This window comes from Emys orbicularis, chromosome 1 (genome assembly GCF_028017835.1).
Source record: "Emys orbicularis isolate rEmyOrb1 chromosome 1, rEmyOrb1.hap1, whole genome shotgun sequence".
Taxonomy (NCBI): domain Eukaryota; kingdom Metazoa; phylum Chordata; order Testudines; family Emydidae; genus Emys; species Emys orbicularis.
The window spans coordinates 224,078,250-224,098,384 of record NC_088683.1 but is presented as its reverse complement, the minus strand read 5'-3'; the positions used below and the strand labels follow the sequence as shown (position 1 = coordinate 224,098,384).

The 20,135-nt window shown below is 45.6% G+C and overlaps 1 protein-coding gene across 1 annotated transcript in view; it reads left to right on the top strand.

Annotated features, from left to right (window-relative positions):
• Nucleotides 1-5,407: 5,407 nt before the first annotated feature.
• Nucleotides 5,408-20,135, top strand: part of LOC135895584 (organic solute transporter subunit alpha-like) — a 32,210-nt gene continuing 17,482 nt past the window's right edge. The window contains exon 1 of the mRNA XM_065423726.1: nt 5,408-5,474. Within this exon, the coding sequence (XP_065279798.1) occupies nt 5,408-5,474 (67 nt within the window). The remainder of the gene's footprint in view (nt 5,475-20,135) is intronic.

Here is a 20,135-nt window from a genome sequence, read left to right as displayed (position 1 = left end):
TTTATGATGATTTGATTAGAGAAAAACGATTTGTGGACTCCACTCTGACTGCCGGGAGTTCCCAAACTTGGGGAGCTCAGGAATGGCCCCCTGAAAGAATCATCAAACATTATGGACCGGCAGCCTGGAATCCTAACGAACTAGTAACAGGGGCCAGAGAACCAATTTATAATCTAAATCGAATCATTAGGCTGCAGGCTATCTTGGAAATATTAACCAATCAAACAGCCGCAGCACTGGACCTTTTGGCCGATCAATCGACTCAGATGAGACATGCAATTCTCCAACACCACATAGCTCTTGACTACTTGCTGGCAGAGGAAGGAGGACTCTGTGCAAAATTAAATGATCTAACTGCTGCTTACAAATAGATGATAATGGCCAGGCAGTGAAACAGTTAACAAAGGAAATGAGAAAACTAACCCATGTCCCAGTACAGACCTGGGGTGGGTGGGACACAGATTGGTTTACTTCCTGGCTGCCACAACTGGGATGGCTTCGAAAAGGTTTTCTCCTTTTTATATTCTTCATTGCCACCCTATTAACGTTTGTTTGTTTTACCCCTTGTTTAGTCACAGTGGTCCGGAAAATGGCTAGTCAGGTTACATATCAACAAATGATGATATTATACAAGCCGGAAGGAGCTGAGGAACAAGGGCCATGAGCTCTTGAAATGTTTTTAAGGGGGGATATTTGATGGAAAAGGGCTTAAAGATGCAGGCCTCTTTCTGATGTAGGCCTCTTGCCTCTTTTTGATGCAGGCCTCTTTCTGATGAGAAAGGCCTAAGGATCTAAATAAAGTATTTAGCCTTGCATTTAATCACTGCATTTAATCATGTCAGCTATTCACTAATTGGCTTGTTTGGCTTACAAATATATGCAGCTGCTTTCCCATATATCCCCAAGGCATTCAGTGCCTTGACCCTCGGCACTGAGGGTCAAGGGATGTACCTTGCTCTTCCTTCAAAATGATAAATGTATCCGCAACAGATGTCTCTTGTATCCCCTTCCCCAAAATAATACATGTATTCTGTGTAACCTGTTATCTATAGGTCAGCATAATGACGTAGAAAGGATGAGAACTGAGTTGTTTGTTACTGATTATAAAAAGGGCCCATGTCGCCCATGTAAGGTGTGTCTCCTTTGGCATGAGCCGAGGAGCACCCTCTCAGCTGACTGACAAATAAAGGACCAGTATCCGTCTTCTTGTCTCTCCGTGCCTCCTTGGTGTAATTGGGTAAGCTCCGGGGAGAAACGGGCCCTATTTGGCCAACAGCGGGCACTCACTGCCGTGGTGCCTCCTGCTGGTCAGTCTGGGAATTAGCTCTTTCCAGCCTCAGAACACCTTCTGCTGGCCGGAGTCTCCCTACCGGTACCTGCTTCCTGGTCTCCACCACCATACTTCAGGCCCTGCATCCCTCCCGGCCTGCGGTGACCCTTATCTTGGGGTGCTGCCCCCCAGCAGTGCACCCCCACTCTGGCTCTCCCCTCCCAGGGGAACCCCTTCCCCCATGCCCACCTTGCCTCAGTGGCTACTGCCAGTCATCATCTAGCCCCCTTTCTCTGGGGCAACCTGCAGTCTGTAATGGCCACTCATCATTGGCAAGGGGGTTAGACCTGCTGCCTTTCCCTGCAGCCACAGTACTGCCTTAGGCCTTCCTGCCAGGCCTCAGCCTGGGAGGTAGCCAGGCCTGAGCTCCCCAGCTCAGCCTGCCCCTTCCCCAGCACTGCTCTGTGGAAGGTACCCTGTCTCTCCCAGGCAGCCAGGTCTTTCTCACTCCAGGGCTGGAGTGAGACTCTCATGGCTCCTTACTCACAGCCCTCTTATCAGGACCAGCTGTGCCCTGATTGAGCTGGCCACACCTATGGCCAGCTACTCAGCCAGCCTCCCTCAGCTGCTCTCACTCCTTTTATCCAGGAGCAGGGTAACTGCTCCGCTACAGTGCAGTTATGTAGCCAAAAAAAAAATCTGCATTTGTAAGTTACACTTTCATGATAAAGAGATTGCACTTCAGTATTTGTATGAGATGGATTGAAAAATACTATTTCTTTTGTTTGTCATTTTTACAGTGCAAATATTTGTAATAAAAAATAATAATATAAAGTGAGCACTGTGCACTTTGTATTCTGTGTTGTAATTGAAATCAATATTGAAAATGTAGAAAAACATCCAAAATATTTAATACATTTTAATTGGTATTCTATTGTTTAACAATGCGATTAATTGCAATTCATTTTTTTAATTGCGATTAATTTTTTTGAGTTAATTGCGTGAGTTAACTGTGATTAATTGACAGCCCTAGAAAAAATATATAGGCACATCACTACTGTCACAGTAACACAGCCAGCCTCCTCTATGTCCCTTTTCCGGTGTCTGAGGGCACCCTCCAGGACAGTAGTTCTTAACCTTTACTGCAGCCTGCACCCCTTTGGTTCTCCAAATATGTTCTCGCACCCCTTAAACCTAAAAAATATGTTCTCGCACCCCGTAAACCTAGATATATTTTTTGTCTGTATATTATGGTAATTGTTAAAAAATGTATAATGTTAATAAATACATAGGTTTGATGAAACAAAGTAGTTGTACTTACGTGCCTGTGCTTAATTTGTGTTTTTTATGATTTACCTTCTAAAAAAATCTGGTATGTCTCGCATCCCCGGAAATGGCATCTCGCAGGCCTAGGGGGCGCGTGCACCCCAGGTTAAGGTGCTCTAGGATCCCAGGCCTCGAGCTGTTTCCTTTCTTGGGGTGGAATCACATAGTTCTCCCACTCTTAGACTGGGCTGTCTTGACTCAGTAGCTGCAGATCTGTTTAGGAGTTTGTGATCAGTTTTCTTAAAACAAAGTATTGTTTAATCTTAACAGTAGGAGCAAACAATAACAAGAGAGAGAGGATTTTGAAACTACAAAAGGCCTACATGCACATCTATCTTACCTAGAAACTTAGGCAGGCCTATCCTTCCTCAGACCCTAACCTCTGGAGTCTGGGTTTTCCTTATATTTCTCCTCTTCTGTCCTGGAGGGACTGCCCTAAATCTAGCCACAGTTCTTCGCTTTCTCATCTCACACACTTGGACCTGCTGCCCAAAACCTGTCTGGGGAGTTCTGGAGTAGGCTGAGCCAGATTTCCAAAGCAAATGGTTCTTGCATTTTCTCTCAAGTGTTTTCCAAGATGGATATGTCTGGTTTCACTTCCACCTTCCTGTGTGCATTGCCTGACAATCCTATTACACAACTAGCATAACTACTGCTGGAAAGAGCAAGATAAAATGCCTCCTAACATGAAGGTGTAAGACATTGATTAAGTGTGTGCCACATCCCCTTCTAGTAGCTGATTCTCTAGAGGATAAAAAAATAGTATTGCTACTAGTGACAATTACCCCTTTAGCTCAAGTTTTAGAGGTCTGTGATGAAGATCCCACGGTCATGAATACCCAGAAAAGGGGGTGCTAGTAGAGCTGAGTGGAAAATCAGAATTTCCATCCTGTAGAAAGTTCTGATGTTCAACATTTGCTTTTGTCCTGAATCAGAATGAAAAAAATGAAGTATCAACATTTTTCTATTAATGAAAAGTTCCAAAAACGTTTCATTTGGGAAAGGCTGAAATATTTCACTTCAGCATTTCTGATAAAAAATAAAATGTTGACATTTCTGAATCAAAATGTTTCATGTTGGTTTGTTGAACAGACCATAAATGCTTCGTTTTTGAGTCAATTTCAGCCTTAAACTATGTTTCTCTGTTGTGATGCATTGCCTTGGGGGTGTTGTACCTCAGATTCCCCTATGGCCCAGGTTCCCTGGCCAGACTACATCTCCCACTGTAGTGTAGTTGATGGTAAACTTGGGTAAACAGAGCAGACCCACTTCTCATTTAGGGAATATGGAGTTTCCTTTAGGCTAGTTTACCCATTTTCTTTTTTTTACCACTACACCACTGATCTCCCATCGTGCACCTGTAGTTATGGGACTTTTATGATGTATCATGCTCAGTCAAAGGGTAGACTGTATTGCACCATGAGAAATGTAGTCTTGCCAGGGAGCTCAGCCCATAGGAGAAAACATGAGCCCAAACTACAGCTTCCATAAAGCAATGTGTCACAATTAGGGAAATGCAGTTTAATGCTGAACTGGCTCCAGACAAAGAGCCCTGGCTTTCAACAATCCCAAATATTCAGAATCAGGTGAAACCAATCCAAAAGGAAATATTTCCATCTTGTTTTCCAAATAGAAAATCAAAATGGCAGCATAATTGACATTCTCCTGTGGAAAATGTCAATTTTGTGCAAAATGAGTTTTCCTTTGGAAAATATTTCCAACAAAAATTCCCAACCAGCTCTACCTGCTACAGAGATCAAATTGAAAAATTCTGCTATTTTGTGTTGTTTTTTTGAAGTTTATAAATCTGCCTTCATTGTAATGTAACTCTCTCTCTCCCCTTCCCTTCCCTTTTTATGCAAAAAGTAGTTTCGGTTTATATGGCAAGAACTTGCAAAACTGGATCAAAATGGTGTGGTTGTTTGTTTAAGAGTTGAGTAAAATCCAGCTCTCCTGTTAAATCGTTTTTAAACATGAGGTAAAAAGTTTAATTTTCACTTGCTTCTCCTCCCCATTTTTGGTTCCTTTAGGGGTGAAGTCTATGGTAGTTTTCCACTTTAATAGGACCATGGTTTGGTCCGAAATGTATCCATTGGTCTCCCCCGCCCCTAACTTCACACAGAGAGGTAAATGCGGAGTGCAGTACATATGCCTCTTGCTCATAGGTTTAAACTGTTTCTCTCAAAGCCTTGCAAAAGTGACTATCGCTGACATTTCAGGTGGTGTGTGGGAGGTGCTGCCTGCTGCTGGGGTGTGTGAAGAAGAGAGTGAAATTCTGAAGTTTGGAACTTGTACTGTAAATATTAACGCTGTATGCCTTAGGGAGCTCTGTCTTTATGTGTCTTGTGGAGCAGGGACATCTTTACTGTATGTCTTTAACAGCACCTAGCAAATAAATAACACAACAGTAGAGGGGACACGGACACAAGTGTGAAACCTCCCTGCCGACGGGAAGGATGTTGCTAATGCACAAGGCAAGAGTGTAAATTGTGTGTGGGCACTGCTCAACAGGACTTCGACACCCAGTCACCCTGTGGTTTCCTTGGGGGAACTTTCACTGGCGCCTCATTCTGCAGCAGTGTTTGAACGGAGAGAGAAAGAGCTGGCTATTCGGACTGTCAAGCATTTACCCAATCGAACGGTGGCTGGGAGGAAATTTACATTTGGCAACAAGTCTCAGCGCCTTACTGGAAAAGCGCAGACGAAGTAGCAGTGCTTTGTAACTCAGCCATCTGGGGAGTGGGAACACTGAAAAGGAAGCAACCCCTTAGGGACAGCACGAGGAGACAAGGCTTAACAGAAGCTAAAGAAATGGAGAATGGGACCGATCCCGTCTGCATTGCAAATGAGCCTCCGTTCTCTCACAAAATTATCGGAAGTAAGTTTTGCTGCTGCTTTAAAAACTGAGTGTGTGTGTGCGTGCACGGGAGGGGGGGGGGGGATTTTCCAGGAAGATTTCTTAGTTGAAAACGTGTCTGGACTGAAAGCCCTGTTTTCTCGTTGCAGACTATGTGCATCTAAATACCCGGTCACTAGTTTCCCGTTTTATTTTAGTGATCTGTAACATGAGAAAGCTGGGTTAGTGTTTGAAAGGGATTCCAGTAACTAAAAACGCTAAACAAAAATGGACCCACTGTTAAAGTGTGTGATAATTATTAATATTTGGAGGTAATTTTTTTAGTACAAAGTAGTTCACCAGAAATGTAATGGCCATGCTAAGTATAATCTATGCTATATTGTAATTTTGATGCTATACAACCTGATCCTGCCGACATTTATTACCAGACCAAGTGCTTATACTATGGTGAGTTACATAAGAACAGCCATACTGGATCAAACCAAAGATCCATCTAGCCCAGTATCCTGTCTTCTGACAGTGGCCAATGCCAGGTGTCCCAGAGGGAATTAACAGAACAGGTAATCATCAAGTGATCCATTCCCTGTCACTCATTCCCAGCTTCTGGCAAACAGAGGCTAGGGACACCATAGAATCATAGAAGATCAGGGTTGGAAGGGACCTCAGGAGGTCATCTAGTCCAATCCCCTGCTCAAAGCAGGACCAACACCAACTATATCATACCAGCCAGGGCTTTGTCAAGCCGGGCCTTAAAAACCTCTAAGGATGGAGATTCCACCACCTCCCTAGGTAACCCATTCCAATGCTTCACCACCCTTCTAGTAAAATAGTGTTTCCTAATATCCAACCTAGGCCTCCCCCACTGCAACTTGAGACCATTGCTCCTTGTTCTGTCATCTGCCACCACTGAGAACAGCCTAGCTCCATCTTCTTTGGAACCCCCCTTCAGGTAGTTGAAGGCTGCTATTAAATCCCCCCTCACTCTTCTCTTCTGCAGACTAAATAACCCCAGTTCCTTCAGCCTCACCTCGTAAGTCATGTGCCCCAGCCCCCTGATCATTTTCGTTGCCCTCCGCTGGACTCTCTTGAATTTGTCCACATCCTTTCTGTAGTGGGAGGCTCAAAACTGGATGCAATACTCCAGATGTGGCCTCATCAGTGCCAAATAGAGGGGAATAATCACTTCCCTTGATCTGCTGGCAATGCTCCTACTAATGCAACCCAGTATGCCATTAGCCTTCTTGGTAACAAGGACACACTGCTGACTCATATCCAGCTTCTCATCCACTGTAATCCCCAGGTCCTTTTCTGCAGAACTGCTGCTTAGCCAGTCAGTCCCCAGCTGACTGATGGACCTATCCTCCATGCCATTACAATAGCCATTACTGATGGACCTATCCTCCATCAATTTATCTAGTTATTTTTTTAACCCAGTTATAGTCTTGGACTTCACAACATTCTCTGGCAAGGAGTTCCACAGGTTGACTGTGCGTTGTATTAAAAAATACTTTTGTTTGTTTTAAACCTGCCGCCTACTAATTTCATTTGGTGATCCCTAGTTCTTGTGTTATGAGAAGGAGTAAATAACACTTCCTTATTTACTTTCTCCACACTAGTTATGATTTTATAGACCACTATCATATCCCGCCGTAGTCATCTTTTTTCCAAGCTGAAAGGTCCCAGTTTTATTAATCTCTCCTGATATGGCAGTCGTTCCGTACCCCTAATCATTTTTGTTGCCCTTTTTGGAACCTTTTACAATTCCAGTATATCTGTTTTGAGATGTGGTGACCACATCTGCATGAGTATTCAAGATGTGGGCATACCATGGATTTATATAGAGGCAATATGATATTTTCCGTCTTATTATCTATCCCTTTCTTAATGATTCCCTTAATGAGTTGTCTGTCACTTGTAAATTTACTCAGGAAGTTCAGGAGGGGACTACAATACAATTAATCATCTCTCAGCTGGCATTATTGCATGATGGTTTCCAGGCTGTCCAAGATAGTGGGAAAAATCCACTGCTAAATTGAGGCAACATTAACTTTTTATTTAATAGAATGGGGAGGGGGAGAATAGATTCAGCAGTGACTGGGACACCCAGAAAAATGCCTGAAAAAAGAGCTAATGCTTTGTCACCTGCAGTTTATAGACCATTTATAAGAAGAGTATTCCTTATTTTGGTGTATCTGTGACTGGGATGGGGGAGCTGGGCAGAGGTGCTATGTTTCTGGGTCCAGATGCCCTTTCCTTCCTCCCAAGAAGAGCGGAGTAAACAGTCACACAGAATCTGTGCAGCAACCATCAAGAGGATGATGCAGCAGCTTCTTCCTTGCTATGCCCACGTATGCTCTTCCATGTAAACTCAATGCAATCAGGGCTTCCTGGACTGGGGGGTGGGAAGGAATCACAGTTGGGGAGCAGCTCTGCTGATCAAAAAGTCTGCTGGAAGCAGCATTAACTCCTTTTTATTTTTAATCAGTGACAATAGGGACATGTGTAGCCACAGGGAGTCTCCTAATGTTGCACGACTCCTCCTGTGCAGCTAGGGGACTGAGAATAGAGAGGCACGTGGAGGGAAAGTCCCATGGGGTTGTGCTAAGCTCTCCCTGTAAGTCCTTGGGGGTCTGTATTGTCATGCCACTTCCTTCCTGTCCCCTAAGGCCATGCCTTCACTAGGAAAAAAGTGTTTTTAAAACGTTAGCTAACGTGTTAATCTGCCTGGTCTACAGCAGGATTTTAACATATGTTAAAAGTACAATTTACCCTGTCAATTTATCTTGGGGGGGAGGGATAGCTCAGTGGTTTGAGCATTGGCCTATTAAACCCAGGGTTATGAGTTCAATCCTTGAAGGGGCCATTTAGGGATCTGCAGGGGAAAAAATCTGTCTGGGGATTGGTCCTGCTTTGAGCAGCGGGTTGGACTAGATGACCTCCTGAGGTCCCTTCCAACCTTGATATTCTATGATTCTACACTAGATTTGTTTTACATATGTTCAAAATATCCCTTTGTTTCTACTGAAGACAAGGCCTGTGTGGTCACAGACCTCTCCCCTGAGTGGTACGTGTAGCTGCATCTCTCCAACTTCATGACATTTTTGGAGAGCCCTCCGACCCCCATAGATTTTACAATGGGAGAGGAGAAGTGAGTTCCTTATCTCTTAATGAGTGTCAGAATGGAGCATGGTGGGACATCAACCCTGGCCTTGGAGTATGTCTACTCTGCAAAAAACCAACCCCCCGCTCCCTTCCCAAAAGCCCTACTGCAGCAAGTCTCAAAGTCTGTGTCAACAGACTCAGGCTCCCAGGGCTCGTACTACAGGGATAAAAGTAGCATTGTAGACACTCCTGCTTGGGCTGGAGCTGAAGCTCTCAGAACCATTGCACACACACCCCGCGGGGGTTCAGAGCCCCACCTCCAGCCTGAGTAGGAATGGCTTTACAGCTATTCTTAGCCCCACCATAGCAGCCTGAGTCAGTTGACAAAGTTGATGTGCTGCTGCAGGGTTTTTGTTTTTGGCAGTGTAAACATACCCCTTGTGTCCCAGGTTACTGAGAGCTCCTTACATCAAGTAATATGGCCTTGTATACACATACACTGTGTATACAAGGCCATATTGTATACATTGGCACTGGCTTCCACTAAAAGTGTATTGTACAATTATTTGATTTAAAGAGGTGCAAAGCCCTGTGTGGACACACTATAAGCTGCCCAGTGGATAGAGCAGGATCTTGCCTGTGTTTGTACTAGCAGTTCCAGTAATCGAGTATAGATCCAGGGGTCAAACCAAAGGTCAGAAGCCAATGGGTAAGCCAAGGGATGTAGTCAAAAGTCAGAGCCAGGAGTCAGAAACCAGAATGGAACAGGTACAGGCTGAGGTTGGAGCAGGAGTAGGCTTTAAGCAGTAGTGAGAGCAAGTTAAGCACCGCTGTATGCACCGAACAGCCACTGATGTGAGACTTGGCAACACAAGGGGAAAAAAAGTGGCACTGCCTTTCAGAACAAGCCCCAAACTAGCCCAGGCCATTTCAGAGGGAGGTGTGTGGGGGCAGTGCTTAAATGAAAGAGTTGCCAGGACTCAGGAGTACTGGAAGCTCCTGAGAAGTGTGTGGGGGCCACCGGCACCTGAACGGTGGTCCTGCCTCTTCCCCGAGGTCCCACCCCGCCCCACTTTTTCTCCCGAGGCCCCATGCCCACTCCGCCTCTCCTCCTGAGGCTCCCCAACCTGCCACTTACTCCTCTCTGCCTCCTACCCCCCTTAAGGCAGAAAAAAAGTGATGGGGCCGTGGTCCCCCCGTTCCAGCGCCCCTGCGGGGTTCAGCCCCAGCACAAAGTAAGCACAGGGTGGGCGGCCAGAGAGGGGCGGCTGCTGGCCGGGCGTCCAGCTCTGAAGGCAGCACCGCCGCCAGGAGCAGCGCAGAAGTATGAGTGGCATGGAAGTCCACTATTACAAAAAAGCAACCTCCAAATAAAACAAGCCCCAAAACCTGCAGCCCGTGGCTCTAAAAAAAAATTACAGCGGACTTGGCAATGCTCCTCTGCCCAATCAAAATGAAACCATATGGAGGGAGCTCATTGGGTCCAACTGAGCTTGCTGGGTTGCCTAGCAACCAGGCTGGGAGCCGGCATAAAGACAAACACTTAAAGACAATTTAACCTGGTTTGTGGTGCTTTCGCTTAAGTCAGAAAGGAATTGATTTAATTAATACAAGCCAGTTTTAAAATGGGTTAAGAGGCTCCAAACAAGTATCTTGCAGCAGTTTAACCAAAGTGGTTTTAAATCTGAGTTCATTTTGACCAGTGCAAGTTACTATGTACACAAAGCCTGAGTTTTGATAGTGAGTACAAAACTATGGGGTTTAGACCATGTCAGCACAATAGCATTGAAGCCACAGCAGCCCAGGCAGTAGCACAAGCTAGTCCTGCCCACCCAGCACCCTGGGTACATACTCGAGTAGCCACCAGCCGTGCTTCCAGGGCTTCCCTGCCATTGTCACTTGAGCTAGCTAGCTCAAAGCTGACTTGGGCAAGGGAGTACAGACACTATTTCCAACTCTTGAGGTTGTCTCACGCCTCTTGTGATATTTGGCATTTTTCGTATTGCCCTGTCTCTGGAATCATGTGACTGTGAGACTCTCACCTTTCATTAAAAAAAAGGAAGTTTCTAGCATGATAGTTGTAGAGGAAAGTGTAAACGCATGCATCCTAAAGTCTTCAAAACTAGAAAGCAAATAAAATCAACCCTCCATTTATTATTTTTTAAAATTCCATGATTTTTAAGTCAGTCTCATGAGTTTTTGTTTCCTGACTCTTGAGTTCTGCATGCTTGGGATTGGCAACACTAACTCCTGTCCCACAGTGCACTGGGGTCACTATAAAACCTGAGATGGATCCAGGGAAGGGGTGCATGTATTTCATATCTTTGTTGTCCAAATCCCACTCAGAAAGGCAGATCGTGCCAAACCAACTTGATCTCCTTCTTTGAGAAAGTAACAGACCTTCTAGATAAAGGAAATGCGGTGGATCTAATTTACCTCGATTTTAGTAAAGCGTTTGATACTGTGCCGCACGAGGAATTATTGGTTAAATTGGAAAAGATGGGGATCAATATGAAATTCCAGAGGTGGATAAAGAACTGGTTAAAGGGGAGACTGCAGCGGGTAGTACTGAAAGGTGAACTGTCGGGTTGGACGGAGGTCACCAGTGGGGTTCCTCAAGGTTCGGTTTTGGGTCCGATTTTATTCAATCTATTCGTTACTGACCTCGGAACCGAATGTAGGAGTGGGCTGATAAAGTTTGCGGATGACACAAAGTTGGGAGGTATTGCCAATTCGGAGAAGGATCGGGATATTCTGCAGGGAGACTTGGATGACCTTGTAAATTGGAGTAACAATAATAGGATGAGATTTAATAGTGAGAAATGTAAGGTGATGCATTTAGGGATGACTAATAAGAATTTTAGTTATAAGTTAGGGACTCATAGGTTGGAAGTGACGGAGGAGGAGAAGGACCTCGGAGTCCTGGTTGATCGCAGGATGACTATGAGTCGGCAATGTGACGTGGCTGTGAAAAAAGCTAATGCGATTTTGGGATGCGTTAGGCGAGGTATTTCTAGTAGGGACAGGGAGGTGCTGCTTCCGTTATACAAGGCGCTGGTGAGACCTCATTTGGAGTACTGTGTGCAGTTCTGGTCTCCTATGTTTAAAAAGGATGAACTCAAACTGGAACGGGTACAGAGAAGGGCCACTAGGATGATCCGAGGAATGGAAAACCTTTCCTATGAAAGGAGACTCGAGGAGCTCGGTTTGTTTAGCCTAACCAAAAGAAGGCTGAGGGGGGATATGATTGCTCTCTTTAAATATATCAAAGGGATTAATACCAAGGAGGGAGAGGAATTATTTCAGCTCAGTAGTAATGTGGACACGAGAACGAATGGATATAAACTGGCCGTGGGGAAGTTTAGGCTTGAAATTAGAAGAAGGTTTCTAACCGTCAGAGGGGTGAAATTTTGGAACAGCCTTCCGAGGGAAACGGTGGGGGCGAAAGACCTTTCTGGCTTCAAGATTAGGCTTGATAAGTTTATGGAGGGAATGGTTTGAAGGGATAACGTGATTTTAGTCAATTAGGCATTAACGTGCCATCGCGGGTAAAATGAGGGTCCGGCTGTAGAATCTTGCCTGTATGCTCGGGGTTCTGCTGATCGCCATATTTGGGGTCGGGAAGGAATTTTCCTCCAGGGTAGATTGGCAGAGGCCCTGGAGGTTTTTCGCCTTCCTCCGCAGCATAGGGCAGGGGTCGCAGGCTGGAAGATCTGTTGTGGGTGGGTCAGCTTTTGTGGCCTGCATCATGCGGGAGGTCAGACTAGATGACCATATTGGTCCCTTCTGACCTTAAAGTCTATGAGTCTATGAGTCTATGAATCTGGAGGTGATGTTCCTGCACACTGGGTATTGTATGACATGTCATGTACCTTTTACTAGAAGGGCTCTCAATCTTCATCTCTTGTCTAGTACTCTTATTCACATCATTGTCTTGGAGGGCCTGTAACGCGGCTTCTGTGGTCAAGGCTCAGCTGTCAAGTTGAGTATCCTAAACATAGGCTAGAAGAGGGGCAGCCTTGACACAGGGCAAGGGGAAGTGGGTGCTTTGTGTGCTGGCTGTAGTGGGGGACTGAGTGAGGCTCAGTCCAGCTGGCCTGAGGGAACTAGAGCTGGAGGGGAAAGCCGCTCTCACTAACATTCTGCTATTTATGTTATTCTTGTCAAAAGATAAGACAAAAATGACACGAAAGTGACATTGAACGTGTGACTTGGAGGGATGTGGGAGTCAAGCGTGAGGGTTTTCAGGGTACATCTACATTTAAGCTGGGAGGTGTGATTCCCAGCTCATGTAGATGTCGTCATGCTAGCACCTAAAAGAAGCAGAGTGTGCAGGATGACATGGGTGGCCACTTAAGCTAGTGCAATCCTGCCCGGCCCCTGGGAACGTCCCTCGCTGGCTAGCTCATCCTGCTGCAGACACACTGCTAGTTTTAGGTGCTAGCTTGAGCGCGGGTTTGTCTGCGCAAGCTGGGAACCACACCTCCTAACTCACATGTAGCCATTCCCTAAGAGTGTTAACAAAAGGCCCTTGCTGCTAATAAAATTTGACTGCTAGTCAATGATAGAGGACTGCTAAGCTGAGCAGTTTGGTGAATAAAGGCCGCCATCTTGACAAACTGCATTTTCTTATTATTTTTTTCAACATACAACATAACCCAATAGTGAGCACATCTTAAATCATGTCAGTGTGGTTACACATAGTCCAGCATCGGATTATCCCCTACCACTGAACTGGCACAGCATTAGAAAGAGGGTAGTTCTAGAGTGTGTGAAGGCAGTGAGCCAGGATGTTAGGGCTGGCAAAAGAAAACATGCCTTATTTCTTCCTACTGGAGGATCGCAGGGTCTGAGGGTCTGCAGACTCAGGGTTGGTCTAGAAAATGATATTGACCCAGCTACATCCCTCAGGGGTATTAAAAATCCACACTCCTGAACAACATAGTTAAGCCAAGTTAAGTCCCAGTGTAGACAGCGCTAGGTTGATGGAAGAATTCTTCCATGGAATTAGCTACCAGCTCTGGGGCAGGTGGATTACCTGTGCCAACAGGAGAACTCCTCCCGTCGGCATAGGTAGCGTCTACAGGGAAGCACTACAGCAGCTCTCCCACTGTAGCATTTCAGGTGTGGACACACTCTCAGCTAAATTACCCAGGAACCTTAAGAACGTACAAGTCAGTGCGTGGCTCTTCACAACACAGATGACCTCTGCCCGGATGTTGCAATGGTGACCAGTTCCAGATTGGAATCATCAGTGTGTTTGGAGTAAGGATTTAAAACTGAAAACTGTGGAAGCCGTTACTACAGTCAGAGCAATGAATTGAGAAAGTAAATAATCTTTTCCTACTGCCCATTGCACAACATTTTGCTGTACCCATTATGAAGCGCTCAGACACAAGGTTCTTAGGGTTCAGAAAAAGCAGAGATATTTATGTAGATAATGAGAACATCCACAGGACTGAAATGTTTGCTTTAACACGGGATGGGAACCCTCGTATGTCAGGACATAAGACTAACTGATGGGGTTAGAAGGAAACTTCCTCTTTGGGCAGTTTATTCCACAGTTGTCTAGTGTGTAGTTTCTGCTCCTGAAGCATGTAGTACTAGCCGCTGTCAGAGAGAGAGGAGCAGAAGTTAGATGGGCCACCACTTTGGTCTGGCATAGCATTTCCTGACTCTTCTGGAACACAAGACAGCTGAAATATTTCCTCTAAAAGCACAGCGTCTGGATTTCATGGTATTGTTTACAGCTGTTGTCTGTGGATTCCCTCACTTATTCATTACTCACACTTAATCTCCTAGTCATGTACACAGTGAGTAACTGTAGGCTGCTATGCTGTTTCACCAGCCAGGAAAGGGAAGCAAATGCCCTGGCCAAGTCCTTGTTAAGTAAGGTCCTTTCATCAGATCATGGTTTATCATGTATAACAAAGGATAAACAACTCAACAGAAAATACTGGACACAATCCACAGCCAGGACTTACCTGTGTTTCTATCTTCAGCTTCCTTACACACCCTGCACAGCCATTTGATAAAAAGGGATCCCTTAACCCTTTCTAGGCTGCTGCTTGACCTGTTCCCAGTGGTTGTTCTGCAAACTTACAATGATGCAGACAACTGCATGAAACAGAATGGTGAATGAAAGATGGAATTATGTTTTAGTTCTGTCCTGCATAAACCAGACTGTACGCCGCATATGACTGTGGGCCTGCTCACTGATATTTTTGTCAAACTCCAGGACAACTGGGAATCCCGCCTTTGTAGACTGCGGCAACGACTGTGTTTGAAAGCAAAAGCTGATGGTTTTTTATAAAATGTACCTACATTTATTAATCATTTATGCAGTGGCAAAACTGTGCATTAGGCTGTATAGAACAAATAAAAAGCAAGGCCCTTGCCCGAAGGATCTTACCTCTAATCTTACACAAAATGTGTTCAGTGATGATACTAGGGGGATTGGGGAGACAAAGGCTACACAGATAAGATGCTCTGGTAAGCTATAAATGCTGCTTGATGAGTCCAATGTTTAAAAATAAAATTTTGATGAAAACCAGATCAGGTTTGTTCCAATGGTTCTTTCTTTTTCATACGTGTACACAGTGCCTAAGGGATCAGTGACTGGGACTTTCAAGCACAAAATATTTGCAGTACAAATAAAGAACAATAAGTGAGACCAGACTGAATTCAGGTTAGGAACAGGCATTTCACACTGCTCTACTAAAGCCCAAGGAGGAAGTGGAATTGTTCATGGTGTTTAATGGGAAGAGGAAAACTCAGGCTGAATGTCAGGAAAATTGCCTAATGAGATCAAATAGAGTGTGAAATTCTGAGCCAGGGATTCAGAAGACTACAGTGGCAGATGCACTCAGGCAACCTTCTAAGTAAATTCCTGTGCAGCAGGGGAACATAACTGACTAGTTTAACCGGTCTGGCTTGGATCAACCAAGTCTGAAACTCAGGGGCCTCCCAATGGCTTGAAATGTACATAACTTCCAGTTTCTGAAGCTTAGTAAAGCCTTTGTCCATTGTTATATTTTGACACACAAGGAGTTATGGGGCAGGAAAGACAGTTTTTGTTTTATTGAATCAAGGTGAACATTCCCTGCCGAAAGGTCAGGCTATCTCATATGCTGTAAAACCAGCAAAAGCAGGAGTTTCACAAATTGGTGTTTGGTGCAAAAACATTCAAACACTGTAAACTAATTACTACGTGCTTCCTATCCATGGCAAACAGTTTTGCTGCTGCCTCACAGACCAGAAAACAAGGCTAGCCGTTACCTCCCAATGGAGAAACCACAGATAGTCAGTCAGCAAACTTCTGAGGAGAGCTGCAGCTCCCTTTAACACCTGTGGGGAATTGTGGATGCTCAGCACCCATCTGGAGTGCGTCCTGTGTAAAGGGAAGTGTTATGGGGAGTGTTAGCTGTTTTCCAGTTGCACTAAATAATGCACTGGTGTCATTCGACTGACTTCAGTGCTGTTCCAACTGAGTTACAGGTGTCACATGAGAAAAAACTCAAGCCCCTGGTGTCCCAATCTAATAATGTCCTAGGCTTAAAGAAAAAATCTTTGCAGCTTTTGAATATACTGACCAGAAATGAATACAATGAGACACGGTGCTGTCCAGCACATCTCACTCCCTGCAGTAGTAAAGAGGCAGAGTGAATCAGTCCTTTGCCAAGTGCTGCTAACCAATCAGCCTTCGTTGAAGGCCTGACAATGGGTTCCTGGCCTTGATGAAACTGGTTGCCATGATGCTGGCTTTACTGCCTCTCGCCCCTGGGGAGGGGGAAGGGCGAGATGACAGCATGGTCACTCCTTACTGCTTGCAGCCAGGATGGTGTTTGGATCATGGAATGGAAGGGGGACAACTACTGAGAGAGAAAGTGAAGCAATCCTGATAAACTTCACCTAGCTCCTTTGACCCAAATCCTAAATTTTGCTCCCAGTCACATTGGGGTAGATTCAAAGTATTTCCACTTACGTCTACAGCCCTGTCTACACAAGAAAGTAAAGGCACTTTTTTTCAGCTGAGTTATCTTAAAATGACAGGGAAGTCCCCTTAGCACTTGTGTAGACACCATTTAACACCTTCTCAAACATTCTATAGCCTAGAGCAAAGCAGTACCAGTGAGCCTTGATAGATGAATGGGTTCCTATTTGAATGGGATGTGGTGTCATTGAATTTTTTCATCTATCTCAGGCAGCACCTTTCTTTGAGAGAGTATATCTCTTAGGCCAGGGCTACATATGTCGACTCAAGTGACGTTGGCATACAGTTGCCGGAGTTAGTACTTTGCTTGTGCGCATGCATACTTGGCACCTTGTGTCGGCAGTGCACGTACTCACCAGAAGTGCTTGAGTCGATGCAGAGTGCAGTGCACCATGGTTAGGTATCCCATGGTGCAACTTGACCCTGTCCAGCGCACTGTGTTTTTGGAAGTTTTGGCAATGCATGATGGGACTGAAACGAGTCGTGTAGGGTGACTGGGAATATGGGGTCAACTTCTGAGTTTGCAACTATCTCCATCCCACAATGTTATCTGTATCCCATAATTTTTGTGCCTTTTTTTCAAAATCCCACAAACCCGCACAGCCCTCCTTGCTATCTGCCATCTCTGACAGAAGCATGGAGCCTGCACAGCTCTGCACTATTGTCATGAGCATTGCAAGCACAGGGCACACGATCCTGGAGCGTTTGCAGAGCTGCAAGAAGAACTGAATGAGTGGGCAACATAACAATTTCTTGGAGGACAGAGTGCTGTGGAACATAGGAAGAGCCATTTCAAGGTTGTGGCTGGCATTCATGGAGCAGCTGCACATGGTGGAGCACCACTTCTGGGCCTGAGAAACAAGCACTGAGTGGTGGGATCGCATTGTAATGCAGGTGTGGGATGATGAGCAGTGGCTGCAGAACTTTCAGGTTCTCAAAGCCACATTCCTGGATCTGTGTGCCGAGCTTGCCCCAGCCCTCCTGTGCAGGGACACCAAAATGAGAGCTGCACTGAGAGTGGAGAAGCGAGTGGCGATAGCACTAGGCAAATTTGCAACTCTGGATTGCTGCCGGTCAATGGTAAATCAGTTTGGAGGTGGGAAATCCACAGCGGGGACCATTGTCATGCAAGCATGCAGGGCTATTTATCACCTCCTGCTATGCAGGACTGTGATTCTGGACAATGTGCAGGACATAGTGGATGGATTTGCAGCAGTGGGGTTCCCAAACTGCAGAGGAGTGATAGACGGCACACACATCCCTATTTTGGCACAGACCACCTTGCCACTGAGTACATCACCAGAAAGGGCTACTTTTCTATAGTTACACATCATTGTTGGATCACTGGGGATGCGTCACCAACATCAATGTTAGGTAGTCAGGGAAGGTGCATAACACTCACATCTTTAAGAACACAGGATGTGCAGAAAGCTACAAGCAGGGACTTTCTTTCCTGACTGGCGGATTAGCATTGGGAACGCTGAAATGCCAGTAGTGATCCCAGAGGAGGCAGCATATCCCTGGCTCATGAAACCACCTTGCCAGCACCAAGCAACAATTCAACTACAGGCTCAGCAGGTGCAGAATGACAGTTGAATGTGCTTTTGGTCATTTGAAGGGCTGCTGGGATTGTTTATTCTCCAGAATGGATCTCAGTGAGAAAAATACCCGAATGGTTTATAGCTGCCTGCTGTGTCCTGCATAATATCTGTGAAGCAAAGCGGGGAAAAGTTTCCGCTGGAGTGGAGGGCGGAGGTGAAGCAGCTGTCTGCTGAATTTGAACAGCCAGATACAAGGACTATTAGAAGAGCTCAACATGGAGCTATATAGCTCTGGGCGGCTCTGAAAGACCATTTTAACAATGAGCCAGAGAAGTGTGTGGTGTTGTAGTGGCTCTCCCTGGCCCTCCTCTTTTGTGGCCTAGTAGGAATCATTTAGTGATCGCTGGACATGTAGGAATATAACATAGTCAATGCACCTCTTAATTTTGTTTGTGAATGATCCTCTGAGTTATGTGACATGGTTACTCTCAGAACTGCTGAGCACTCATTGGTATATGTTTTGACCCAATAAAGCTGAATGAGTTCCAAATAATGTAATTTTATTCTGTATTAAAATCAGTGCAAAATAACCTGTGCAATTTTAAAACAAATACATTAAAAACGTAATAAAGTTTAATAAATTAAGAGAGCAGAGCTTATGAAGAGGAAAGAACATTCATGTCCATTTCAGCTACACATACACCAACCGTGGCTTTCACAGGTCAGTTTAGGGGAAGCTGTGATTGTCTTTAATGTGGAGTGGTAGGGATAGTGCAGAAACCCCAGATGCCACATGGAATATTGATATAGATATAGGGAGCCTGCAGCATCTGTGTTTGCTTCCTGAGAAGCCCCATTATGTCCTGGTGCATCCCTCTCCTTTTCCTGTTGGGACTCCTGGGACTCTCTCCTCTCTGCTCTTACCTTCTTCAGGCTGCCTGCGGTCTTCATCCTCCAGGCTCTGTGCTCACAGTCTGATCCAGCACTGGCTTGCAAGATGCCCTGGAACATGTCCTCCCAAGTCCCCTTCTCTTTCCTCCTTATCTGGCTCAGGCGTTCAGCAAGTGTAGAGGGGGAGACCTGAAGGCTGCAGTGGCAGCAGCTGAAAATAACACACACAGAGGTACCATTGTCAGCATATTCACTGCAGAATGAGAAACTGAAGATGCTGAACACACTCCCCTTGCTCCCCACAAGTTTTAAACACGACCTTCTCACTTCTGCTTGGGATTGCTTGTGCACGGCACCAGTCACAGCACCAGCCATGGTGAGTATGGCCCCCCATGGGGGAGGGGAAATGAGGAGGAATTGCTTGGTCGTATGATTCTAGTAGTATAGGGCAAGTATAGGAATACTGGCACCGTTTTCCACAGGCGGTGGTGATTTTAGCTGATGTCTCAGTCCTGAAGGTCTCAAAGGCTGCTGCTGGTGTCCTGTAGCCGCCCAGGCCCATACGCTGCTAGCCTGCGTACTGCAATGGGGCCTGCTGAAGTTATGGCTGAGTGGTGTGGGAGTGTCCTACCGTGGATAAGAAATAAAGCAGCCCTCCCTAAAAACCATGGGCAGAGGATTGCAGAGTAACTCCATGAAAGTTTCATCAAGACCTCTCAGGAGGATTTAAGGGACATCCCTGTTTGTCCATAAACAAACTGCTCTGCATGCCATCCTCCCCCCACTTCACCCCTGCCTAACTGTAAAGGGGACTGGAAAGCAGAGTTGTACCACTGCCTCTTCTAGCACAAGTAAATTGATGAAAAGTCAAAAGATGTGTCCTGCTACTCTGGGGGTCCGTCCCTGTCATTGAAAACTTATCTACACGCTTACCCGAGGTTCCTTCCCCTGCATCACGCTTGCCCTTGCTCTACTGGTGGGACTGGCTATACTGCAGTGGAGTTAAAAATGGATCCTGGCTCACTGCGCAGCTGGCTCCCCCGTCACCTGTCCCCCATACTCCTCCTTGTCCTCTTCCACCAGCTCCTCCTCCTCCTTGCTGTTCATGGAAGGGGCTTATGATTTGGGCTTCTTGGAGGTATCCACAGTGCTGTG